The sequence below is a fragment of the Saccostrea cucullata genome, unplaced genomic scaffold, assembly GCF_032062105.1.
Source record: "Saccostrea cucullata isolate Sc308-1 unplaced genomic scaffold, CSIRO_AGI_Scuc_v1 ctg1436, whole genome shotgun sequence".
Taxonomy (NCBI): Eukaryota; Metazoa; Mollusca; class Bivalvia; order Ostreida; family Ostreidae; genus Saccostrea; species Saccostrea cuccullata.
The window spans coordinates 35076-47966 of record NW_026939822.1 but is presented as its reverse complement, the minus strand read 5'-3'; the positions used below and the strand labels follow the sequence as shown (position 1 = coordinate 47966).

Here is a 12891-nt window from a genome sequence, read left to right as displayed (position 1 = left end):
TTTATCCTTTAGATCTAGAAACGTTAAATTAGAAATTACGAAATTGATAGCAAAATAAAAATAAAACTTTTATTCCTTTACTTCAACGCGTTTTTAACGCATTGGAAAAGCAAGAAGTCTACATGAAAGTTCTGGGAAATGTTTCATAAGATGTATATTTTTCTGCAGGCTTTTGAAATAAAATAGGGCAATTGCTTTTAAAAATCAAACATCTTACTTTTTTAATAAACAGGAAACTGGACAGTTGTAAGACCTCTATCATCACGAGACTCTACTTTTCTCGATATAAAACTAATGATTCATCGTGTATATGTTGATATTCTTGTTACAATTTGTCCTTTAAAAAATACAATATCCACGATATCTTTTTAGACAGGGTTCTCCACATTTAAAATTTAACCATATACGACCCTGTGCGAAGGCGAAAAACACAAAGAACGATGTGATCGAAAACATGGATGTGTGTTTGACTTCCAATCCTTTAATATTCAATCAATACTCATATATTGCAACACAAAAAAGTTAAAACAACTAATCTTAAAATATAACTAAGAATGAACATGATAGAAAAGGATTATATTTTCTTTACAAAAGAATAACAAAATCCCAAACTGTAGAGACAATTCGAAGGAATAAAAAAACGATAGAATAACCATGGCAGCATTATAAAATTGATATACAGAATTTATGTTGCCTGTATAAACGTTATATTCAAATATGATTGATTTCAAATTGTTTAATTTCCCTCTTTAGAATATTCCACTCATATGGAGACGCCACAACTTGCCGGTTGAGAGCTGCAAATTTTGTCCTAATCTCGGTACTAAGGGCAATTAAGCAGGTTTGGATCTTTTTCGTGTCATCACCTACGGCGACACGGGACATCGGTTTATACAGTCTCGTCCGAATGACCGGTTTCCATGTCACACAGTGGGACTTCTTACTTGGCGACTCTAGATTCAATCCACTGCGGCACGCGAGCGACTAAATAAAAAATGAATAAAACTAATAAATGGTTCACAGACATCCTATCAATGTCTCAGACATTTAACTGTATGGTCTATGAAAACTTGCTGATAGTATGCATGGAAAACGGAAAATAATATAACCAGGGGCAAAAGTTTGATAAAACTGTCATTTTGCTTTCTCTCCTTTTTTATCTTAAACTTTCCTCTTTTAACATATATTATTTTTCGCCGATTTTGCTCTATTGTATAATTCTCAACGTGCTCCACTGCGTGATTCACTCATTACTTAAACATTCTCAAGAATGTTCTATTCTAAGGTACAATTACTGAAGTAAATGTGTTACATGTTTATAATGGCTTTCTCTAAAAACATGATTTACAGAGAAAAGGCACATGTAAATAATAGTATGTCTGCAAAATTAAAACTTTCTTTTTAAATCATTGATAGAAAGCATAAATATAATAAAAAAATATACATATATTTGAATATTTCTTATTGTTTCTTACAAATTGTAAAAATACTTTTTACATAGAATGCATTAATATTGTATACCTACGCATCAAGAGAACAATAGCATATACATAATCCGTACTACAAATCCAGATAGCAATAACTCACTTACAATACGAAAAGCTTACCTTGAAAACTTTCCACTCTTGATGTGATAAGAAACAAGACAATATAATTTTCGTACATTTTTTTTACAAAGGGATTACATTCTATTTTTACTTTGAAACAATATAGGATGTGTAAATCTTCTTTTCTGTTCTAAAATCATAGTGAAAACATTAATCTATGAAAGAGGAAACTGCCGGTTTTCTACTTCCTGCATATTTATTGGTCTTTGGGTCGTTATAAAAAAAACGCACCCTTTTGTATATGTGTCAATTTGAACATAAAACATGTTTGGTGCAAAATGAACAGTACCATAGTGTTTAACAAAACGAGAATCTTTTCTTTGAATGCATTTATTTATAATTTTTAGCTCTAAGAATAAAAAAAAATATATCATTATATAATGAGATATAAATGACTTTATGCTATCAGTAAATTCTGTCAATTGACAACTTAAAAATAATATTTTATGATTCACATACCTAACTTCTGGAAAATAAATAATAAAAGTAGATTCTACAAGTGTTCCAGCAATATTTTTTTTTTATTTCTCTCTACAACTTAATTTTGCCTGTTTTCAGATGATGGTATAGCTTTATTGATCAGAGTTTAATATACGAATAAGAAGGGGTGGATTTTTATTTTTGGGGAAAGCAGGATAACTCTATTAATATTTTTCAACTCCTTTCACCGGAAGTAGTGTCTTCAAGTTTAATAATTCTTTCATTGCCACATACGTGTCATATTTTTCTTTCTTCTTTAGGTGATGTTCTCTTATTTACAGCTTATTACGTCTTTTATTTGTTTGCTCTGCACCTGTTTTGTATCTTTTATAGACTTTGATATTGAATATGTTCGTTATCTCCATATCCTTCCTTACACTTTTATCTAAGGGACGAGATTGATGTTTATGCTAGGCACATGTTGTGATTCAGTACGAGAATTGTAAATGTATGAATTAGTGTTAAAGACTTTAAAGTAAGTAGGTAAACAATAGCTTACATGTGGGTGCGCATCTTTTGTCATGCTTTATAGATGCATGTGTGTTTACATGTATATACTGTCTTAACACGAATGTTTCTTTAGTTATAATGGGGCAGAGAATAAAGTTTTAATAGATTGTATTAAGTGATTTTGAAAAAAACATGTTGATATTTATTTATTACTGAGTAAGTTTGACCTAATTTGTGCATCCCAGCATGCCTTAAGCGTAATGGATACACTCATTTTTTTTTTACATGTGAGTTCGAGTCAAAATAAGTTGTTTTACTATGTAATTCAATCTTTTTCAGTAAGATTAAACCTTTTTTTGAGAAAGAATAACTACAACATTGATAATGTTTGTTTATGCTCATTTATTATAATTTTGTTCTAAGGAAAAAATATATCTTAAATATAAATTTTGATTGCTTTGTGTCGCAAAAAGTCAATATGTCTTATCCGGTTAAAGTTTTTCCTAAAGAACTGAATGGAGAAGATTACACACATGTGGCAATGGCAGATTTTTTAAACGTCTTCAGACATATAATCATGTCAACTTAATGATAAGCAAGACGTACTCAGGCCATGAATAAAACCTTATAAATCTCAAAGCTACACTAAAATTGATATCAGGAATAGAAGAACACAAAATTGCGTTATTTCCCTAATACATGAGATTGGTTTCAATTTTAATACGTTAGCCATAACAAAGTGCATCTATTTATAATAATTGTGCAAAAAAATGATTATATATTGTTGACTAACATATTTCTACTCTCTTTAGGGTATTAAAGTCGAATATTTAGACTTGAATCCATTTAAATACAACAACATCTAGGATAGGTAAATTTTCAGTATTTTACATTTCATATACTCTGATAGGCAATAGCGGAAAAGTAAACATGTTGAAATATCATTTTTCTTGTATCTATCCATTGCTGGGATGTATGTCTATCTTTTAAAAGCAGATTTTTTAAGATCGATCCCATTTATTGTGTCCGAGTATAGAACAACCTAAAACACAAAATTATTTCCTTAATACACGAGCTTGTTTTACTTATCAATTGACTAGAACTAATAGACTTTAGATCTGACATGACTAGAATTCAGTAAAATAGAGCCATTCCATTGAACACGGATAACAAATTGTAAATATTTATGCTCTTGAAAGAAAAATTTTTGGGAGGAGTGGGGCATTGAATATTTAGAAGATGATTTATAATTATAATTAAGCATAATTTTCAAAGATATTGTCTCATGACTGCAACGATATATGCTCAGTTTCTTTACTGACAAAATCAGGTACAGTTATGAGTTTATAGTTTTCGCAAAAGAAGAAAAACGCGATTTTTTTTTATTTTTATACCTCCAGGATTGAAACAAAACCTCTTTTTTTTTTTATTTTTTTAATACACGAGCTTGTTTTACTTATATCAATTGACTAGAACTAATAGACTTTAGATATGACATGACTAGAATTCAGTACAATAGAGCCATTTCATTGAACGCGGGTAACGGTTTGGAAATATTTACGCTCTTTAAATAAAATCCTTGGGAGGAGGGGGCATTAAATATTGATAAGATGATTTATAATTAAGTATATTTTTGAAAGATAAAAAAAAAATAAACGCGAATATTTTTATTTTTATACCTCCCGCATTAAAACTGTACCTTTTTTTCTTCTCAATTCTCTTATCAATTTTGTCTACAATACTTTATAATTTAAAAGCTTTGAAACATGAATCTACTTCTAGCTACAGAAACCGTAGCGTTATGTTTTATATTTTATTATTGATGAAAACGCAACCGATCTCGTAAAGTAAGTATTGAGTAGTTAACGACGTCTTCTGCCTACTTTGGGGATATGTTTTTCTTTATTTCAGCATTAAACGATCAATTACCTTTCATTCCCAAATGTAAGATATATTCTTTTTTCAACCTGTATATTGTATCCGTCTCCAACCCCTTTATAGGCTTCTCTTGTGACCCCCTCCCCCGAAAAAAATGTTTTTATAAAAAAAAAAACGATTTAATAAGGTTTAATGGACGATTATAAAGGGTCAGAGGGTAGATATAACATACAGGTTGTTAAAGAGTATTTCTCAAATTAGGAAAGGACAGGTGGTTTACAAAATAATGCAAGAAAGTAGAAAAAATTTTTATCCTGCAACTACCCCTTGCACTGACCTAATAAAGCTAACCTAATAAACCAAAGCTTTATCCGGTCACTGCCCTAATAAAGCATCGCGCATGTATTCCGACGTTCTAAAAGCATTGTTACGTCACATTTATTGCAATGTTTACGCCATGGCTTCGTAGTTTCAACTGCAGAGATGTGCCTAAATCAGTCGGAAAAAGTTTGTTTTGGACGTTCAAATGTAAAATTTTGTTGCAGGATAAACAAGATACATGATAACTGTCTTGAAATATAAGCGATATTTGGGATTAGGGTCGAAAACGCAAGCCTCGCCCTCTATCACCTTTTCTTACCCTCGCCCAAATATCTCTTATATTTCAAAACAATAACCATGCATTTTTTATATCCCTATCCATGCGCAAAATTTAGCGCCGTGAAATGAACAACATTTGCTTCAAGGGATCTGTAGCATTTTTGTCTAAAAGACTCAAATATATTTCAGTGTGACGTTAAGGTTTCTAAAGGTGGCTTATAAAACTTCAAACTGCTGAAGAAGAGCGGGAAATTTGATTTTCGCTTATGACGTTACTCTGTGAAGGCCTTCAACGTTAATGTCATAAAAAGTCATCATATAATACTTTGTTTTCCCATTCATTGGTTTGGCATTACATGCAGCCTTTTCCACACACTGTATATATAAAATACACTAACAAGTAACGAGAAATATTGGTGTTTGAAAATAAAATTTACGTAATTATCATCTCTACATCATTTATAAACTGTAACAGAATGAAATTCTAATTATCAACACACATGTACGGAGATGACAGACTGATGGATACTACTTCTACCCAGTGATGTGACCTTTCACGTGGATCAGTTGAAATTCAAGGAATGTATTAAAAAAAAAAAAACATTGTCTTTGTTTTTAACATACTTTATATCATTACACTATTAATAATAAAGCGACAGTTAATAAAATAAAAACAAAACCTTTATTATGTAACAATATTTAATGCGATTTCCTTGTTTTAGTAATTAATGTTACATGTACAACACTATCTTAAACATAATACACATAAGGACTTTTCAATAAATTCATTACACATAATAACATTATATATTTATCACAATGTATATACTGTAGAAACCACCATTATGTCTAAAAGTAAAGTAAAGTTTTCATCATCTATAATAAAAGTATGTAACTTTTCATATTATGCGTGAACAAGTATGGATATAAAGATATAAAAAAGTCAGTGAGGTTTGATCATCATGAGAGTTTCTTTCATCTGTTTATTATCTCTCACTGTAGGATACCATGGGTCGGACCAGTACCCCGGGGACCATTGACCGTTAAGGAAGGCGAGGTAACAGTCATTAAACCACCAGCCTCCTCTACGGTTACTGTCAGCAGCACAGTTACCTTCACTATCCCCGTCGTTATCTCTGTCCGGGGTACTGAAGTACATCCCAGACAGATCACCGGCAGAATTAACTGTGTCTAACAAAGAGTCTCCTGTAAAATTATCAAAGAGAAATAGAACATGAACACGTATTTCAGATTAGATCATTATTATTTACTAAAAAATTAAAGCTTAAAGCATCTATAGTATTCAACAATAAAAACTTTTTTTTGAATTACTTTAAATTGCATTGCTTTCAATTACAATAGTTGAACACTGTTTTCATTTTATATTTAACGTTGTTTTTCTGTTGTCATTTGATTTCTTTTTGGCTGTATACAAACATGTTGATGAGTCTCATAAGAAATAAAAAAAAAATAAAATAAAAGATTGGTTAACTGATTGAATGTATGTAGTTCAGCGTGCCGCCCGAGAATTTTTCACTCATATGGTGACGCCATCAATTGCCGGTTGAGAACTAGAAATGTTGTTTCTTAATACATGTTATACACGGCAATTGAGCAGTTTGCTATATTTTTCGTGCCAGCATCTACTACGACACTGGACCTTGATTTATACGATCTCATCCGAAGGACCAGTCTGCACGCCCTACAGTGGGATTGGAACCCGCGATTTAAAGATTCTTTACTTCACGGCTCTAACCACTGCCCCACGCGGGTGACGTCAATAAATTTAATTATTATTTAATTATTTTTTCATTCACATGAAGCCTTTTTTTAAACATTGAAATGGGTAAGCCTATATACGTACATATAAAGAAGGGATATTCAAAAAAATAATTTTATGAACCAATAAATTGATATTACATAAGAAAATAACGGTTTGATTTTTTTCTCTTTTTTGGGTGGGGGTGCACCTTTTTAAGTTAACAGTACAGGAAACAATAGCTTTTCTTCCATTTTATCAACACATTAATCATTAGAATTCTTCAAATTTGTGCGACTACACGTAGATACAATTTGTGTAATTAACTTCTTTCTTTATTGTTGTATTGCTTTTGTTAAGTCTACTAAGTGTATCTTTAACACAAAAGCGGGATAATTACAACAAGTCCTCGTTATCAACATTACTGTAAGTAATTACATTTCCAATGCAAGTTTTTTTTTTTAATTCAATAATCGTTTAATACCTTTATTGATTTCTCTGTATGAGTTATGTATCTGACAACATTACCTACAAGTACGCATGTAGTGTTTATGACGTGGAAATGTTCAATCTTTTAGCAATTGGCTCATATAGTATGGACTCTTGATTTTCAATATTCAAGGAAAGTTTTACTTTTACTTACTAAATATTGATATCCACACATTACCCCCCCCCCCTCCATTAATTACGTAACAATCGGGCTGATTCTCAGAGAAATAGTTTACATTTGTCTTTCTGTCACAAGAAATTTAACTCTCTCTCTCTCTCTCTCTTTCCTTATCGGTCGCCATTCATACAGATTCTTTTTCCCTTTCACCTACCCAGGGTCCCGGTAGCTGGTCCGCCAAGGAAAAGCCTGTATTTGTTGATTTCGTCAGCAACAGAGAATTGGTTGTATAATTCATAGAGCTTTTTCCCATTGGTCAGTGTGATGGAGACGTAGAGGGAGGAGTTCCTTCCCTTGGTAAGTTGATGTATTACATCATTCCCTTAAATATGATATTTTCGTGCTATATATCAGCATTTATAAAGCAAAACATGATCGGGATTGTTGTCATAGAAAGCAACACACAGTTGTATATGCATGCAGAAATTTGCTTAGGCAATAAATGTACATGTTTCAAAATTAAAGTACAGAAAATCATTTTTGTGTATACAACATTAAATGTTAAAAACTTCATTTAAACTGATAAAAATAAAATACTAATTAAAACAGTTAATAATAAAAAATATTTATCATCCCTTAAAAAAACATAAGCTTTTATACAGTTATGGAATAGATACAGTATAAATAGCAAAGTCATGGTTCCCCGAGGGAGGGAAATATTTCTGCATCTGGAACCCTAACAATCGGGGAGCCATAATTTGCTATGACCTCTGTAGTCATTCCATAACTGTTTATAGTTTACCAATCCAGTAAGATCCGTTAGGATTCCCGAATCCCGTCTTGTAGTCCGTCCAGGTTCTGTCGAATGACACTGTACCACTCACACGTTTCTGGATAGCCTAAGGATTTATGAAGTATAGGAGGTTATTTTTTTATTTATTTGTTTTTTTTTTGATAGTTTATTTTTAATTTCACATAAATTATACAAATACAAAACAGACGTATCTTTAAATAAATTTACAAGACAGTTTGAAATGAAGCAAAAACAAAAAAAGAGGTAATAAAAACTAGTGTAAAAGTTTATGTAGAGAGAAAGAGAGGGAGAGGAAGATGTGGGGCCCAAACTTTCTAGAATAAGTAACGGTAAATTGTTTTTTTAAAAGTATTTCAACTATTCCCTGCCAATGTCTTTCAAATTGTCATAAACTCGAAACTTGCGTATTATATTAATCCCAACAATTACTTAAAGAAGATAAAATCTTTGTTATCAAATTTATGATATTATATGATTTTTTTTTTCTACTTTTCAATTAAAAATATTTATTTCGGAATTTCATTATCTTCCAGTAAAATAGGCTAGAAAAATCATTCAATGTTCATTCAGCGAAAAGATTTGATATCAGTGTTAAAATCAAAGATTAATAAATTGTTAAAGAAGGAGTAGGTATAATTGATGGTGGAACTGAAGAGAGAGAGAGAAAGAAAGAGATCTTACTGTCCACCCTCCACCTTCTGTCATCATGTCACAGAAGACGCTGACCTTGCTGTTATTACCAAATGGATGAATCTCATACACACCAGATTCTGTATTACCACGAATGTAGAAGTCTTTGCAATCTTTATATATGTTTAACTCTGAAAGAGAAAAGAAAAAAAATATATGGCCACCTTCCTCTCTATGTCTCTATATCGCAGTACACGTGCACCTGACTCTTATTACCCAGGGGATCTTTGAGATAAACGCCAGAGTTATTGTGATTGTGTAAACAGTTATCGCAACAATCCGTATAATGTTTTAAACCTTAATTTAAGAGAAATACATTCATGATTATGTAATTATCATATCAATAAACATCCAGACAAACTGCAGAGAGAGAGAGAGAATGAGAGAGAGAGAGAGAGAGAGAGAGAGAGAGAGAGAGAGAGAGATTTACCTTTCCTGACAATTCTAACATCTTCATGGGTCTTGGTCTTGGTTACATCTTCTTCAAGTTTCTTCACCATCCGCCTGAGCGAATCTAAAGATTCTTGGATCCTCCCCTGCTGCATCACAAGTTCTCGAATCTGCATCATTGTCTCTCCATTACTGGCACAACGATCTTTCGAGTAAATGTACTGGGAACTTGTACATACGATGCCGGACATAAGGAGCGCTACCCACACCATAGCCATGGTTTAACTTCCTTGATTGTTTCTTAACGAAAGTGTTTCTGGAATAAAGTGTTTCTTGAAAATATCCACAGCTTTATATATAGCCCTAAACACGGAAGATTTATATTCAACCAATAATATATCATTGCCTTTAACCCCTTAACGCCACTTAAATGTTGAGCTTAATTTTTTTATATTCATGGAATAATTGTTAAAGTCAGATAAGCTTATTAAGCATGGATCACAGTCGTTATATCAGAGAGGAGGTTAGCTTTTACTCAACCTATTTTTTTTTAAACAATAATTATTAGCTTTTCATAAGTTCAGACAATTCAAAATAAACAAACAAATACAATACACAACGGATTTCTTAGTACCTTTTGTTCTTGTTACAAAATTGTACAATTTTAAATGATCGCTTAAAAAGACGACCTCGTGAAAAAAGCTTTAAAGAAAAAAAATCCAGTTAATCATAATACCAGGGTTATTCATAAAAGTTCTTTTTTTCATCCGGTTTTTGTGTATGTTTATTTAGTTAGAGAAAGTCTTTTGAGGGAATGCAAATGTCTGTTTTTAGTCCAGCCTCAAAGAGTTTTATCAAATTTTCCTCTGATAAATAAGGAATTAATAGCCCTCCCCCTTCCTCACTGATTAAAGAATATATAGATTGGAATTTTTAGAAGTCTCTATTTTTGAAAGCTTCATATTTATAGTCCAGATGTATAACCTTTTCTGTTTTATGTATTTGACTATTTCATAGAAATGTTGAAATGTAAAACCTTAAGTATGAAAGATTCTTATATAAGATCTAATGCATTTTTTCATTTAGAAAAGGAAAATAAAACAAAACTCATTAGCGATGTTTGCATTTGTTGATAGCTTTCCATCCTGACATTAGATATAAAAAAATCAACAAAAAGTCGATCAAAAATTATATCAAGAAAAAAAATCCCTGACAGAGGGATTGATATTTTAGATGTTTGCTTTTATACTTAAGTTAATTTAAAATCAATGAAAAAGTTACACAATTTGTTTTTTAAATTTTTTTTTTATAAAAACATCAAATTATTTGTGATTAATCAATTACATTTTTCATTTAAATGTTAATCAATGTAAAGATTATTTTGGATGATTGTTATGATAAGCTTTTGATAGACATGTACGTACCACCGTCACATGCATTACTAGCAAGTAATCGTCAGCACTCTGAAGTGTTGTTGTAATATAGAAGAAGAAGATTCCCAATTGATTTAAGGGAGAAAATATGGGGGAGGAGGTTGTTACAAGAAATATAATACATATTGCATATAAAATATATACAATGTGTCATTTGTCAAAGCTAAAATATCCCCCCCCCAAAAAAAATACAAACAAAAAATAAACATACTGGAAAAATGTCATTAAAAAAAGAATTTAAAGACTTTTTTTTCAAGCACACTTGTTTATTTCAAGAAAGGATGGGTTCAAAGCATCTTTTGAAGAAAGAAATGGAAGTAAATAAAGTGGGGGTGGAGATTTAGTTGGTTGTATGCATTGCAACGAAAACTGTAGAAGTGAGCCCTATTGGTATCTCAATTGAAATTCCTATACACGTACGAATGACAGTAGGAACAGGGTCAAAGTGATATAGCCCTAGCATAGTGGTATCATCATGGTTAGAGTAACATGATACAAGTTACAGCCCTATCATAATGATATAATCATGGTAAGAGTAACATGATACAAGTGATACAGCCCTAGTATAGTGGTATCATCATGGTTAGAGTAACATGATACAAGTGATACAGCCCTAGTATAGTGGTATCACCATGGTTAGAGTAGCATGATACAAGTGATACAGCCCTAGTATAGTGGTATCATCATGGTAAGAGTAACATGATACAAGTGATACAGCCCTAGTATAGTGGTATCATCATGGTAAGAGTAACATGATACAAGTGATAAAGCCCTAGTATAGTGGTATCATCATGGTAAGAGTAACATGATACAAGTGATAAAGCCCTAGTATAGTGGTATCACCATGGTAAGAGTAACATGATATAAGTGCACTTTTGCGAGAAGCACTGACGGCTTACTTTGACATTTAAACCTGTACAATTTACAATGTATGGAAGCACATTATTGATTATAGATAGGAAGTGCATTATTATGATTATAGATAAGAAAATCGTTTTAATGGTCATGGTTTCGTGTTTGGGCATTGACATGAAAATTTGGAGATAACGAACAGTATTCAAGATCAAAAGTTCATTAAACAATACAACATAGGAGAAGAGCAAACATGGACCTCCAAACATTTGAGGGTAGAGTGGTTGTCTGATTCTTCGTGGGCAAAATATATGTGTTTTATTTCTGCGCGTTATTTTCGTTTTATTAAATGTTGAGCAAATGTCCAATACTATATTCATAAAACAGCAAGAAAAAATTCAAGACTCTTATCTTAGTAGTTTTATATCATATATTGATTAAATTGTGTTAGAAATACGGCTTTCAAAGTTTTTTTTCTCGGAAAATGCAGTATTCTTTGAATATGTAGAGTTTTTTCTCTGAATACAATGAGGACATTTTATGGTTTATATAAAAACAGGAATCAGATCGGCCCCTTGTCACGCGAACATATCTATGGTTCTTTGTTTCTTTAACTTTTCCAAGGATATTGATTTCATTTCAGATAAAAACATGAGAAAATAGAACACTTAAAAGAATGAATAAAGTCATTTATTTTGTAAATGCTAAAAAACAGGAGTCTTTCATAAACATGTAGCTAAGGTAGTAAAACGTATTGACATGTAAAATAGCAAGAAAAAAATCAGGACTATACTGTTTGTTTTTTTTTTTTAAATATTAAATATGGATTAAAATGTGTCTGAAGTTCGGCTTTTAAAGTTTTCTTGGAAATATGCAGTATTTTTTGGAAGTGTATCATTGACCGTGGGTTGGGAAATGTTTCCTCCTGGGTACAATGAAGACATTTTGTGGTTTGTATAAAAACAGGAATCTAGATAAGCCTGGTGTCATGAGTACATATCTATGGTTCTTTGTCTGTATAACTTTTCAATAGAGATGAATTTCGATATCGGATATGAACAGACAAAAATAGAATACTTATATAAGAATGAATGAATAATGTCATTTATTTTGTAAACGATGAAAGAGTAAATAAACAGAGGGTCCTTCATGAACACATTACTGAGAAAATACATGTGGTACTGAGTGCAATCATAACCCCCTGTTATTTACAATATGATACAACATGCTTTCAAAAAACACAAGACAGGATGCAGATGGAATAGACAGATTATGCAACACATGACAGGTCACTTTCTGTAAACACTTATTTAAATATTTCTTTTTTATTT

At 31.5% G+C, this 12891-nt stretch overlaps 1 protein-coding gene across 1 annotated transcript; it reads right to left on the bottom strand.

Annotated features, from left to right (window-relative positions):
* Positions 1-5709: 5709 nt before the first annotated feature.
* Positions 5710-9622, bottom strand: LOC134254063 (fibroleukin-like). Its single transcript, XM_062736629.1, has 5 exons — positions 9316-9622; positions 8877-9016; positions 8184-8280; positions 7596-7763; positions 5710-6221 (listed from the first exon to the last, which is right to left on the bottom strand). The coding sequence occupies exons 1-5, from the start codon at positions 9551-9553 to the stop codon at positions 5959-5961; spliced, it is 906 nt and encodes a 301-aa protein (XP_062592613.1). The 5' UTR covers positions 9554-9622; the 3' UTR covers positions 5710-5958.
* Between the last annotated feature and the right edge of the window lie 3269 nt (positions 9623-12891).

Coding starts and splice junctions, on each gene's coding strand:
- LOC134254063 (XM_062736629.1), bottom strand. CDS start 9,553: ATGGCTATGGTGTGGGTAGCGCTCCTTATGTCCGGCATCGTATGTACA. Junction 9,017..9,315: donor TGTTAGAATTGTCAGGAAAG/GTAAATCTCTCT, acceptor TTTCTCTTTCAG/AGTTAAACATATATAAAGAT. Junction 8,281..8,876: donor CAGAAGGTGGAGGGTGGACA/GTAAGATCTCTT, acceptor ATAAATCCTTAG/GCTATCCAGAAACGTGTGAG.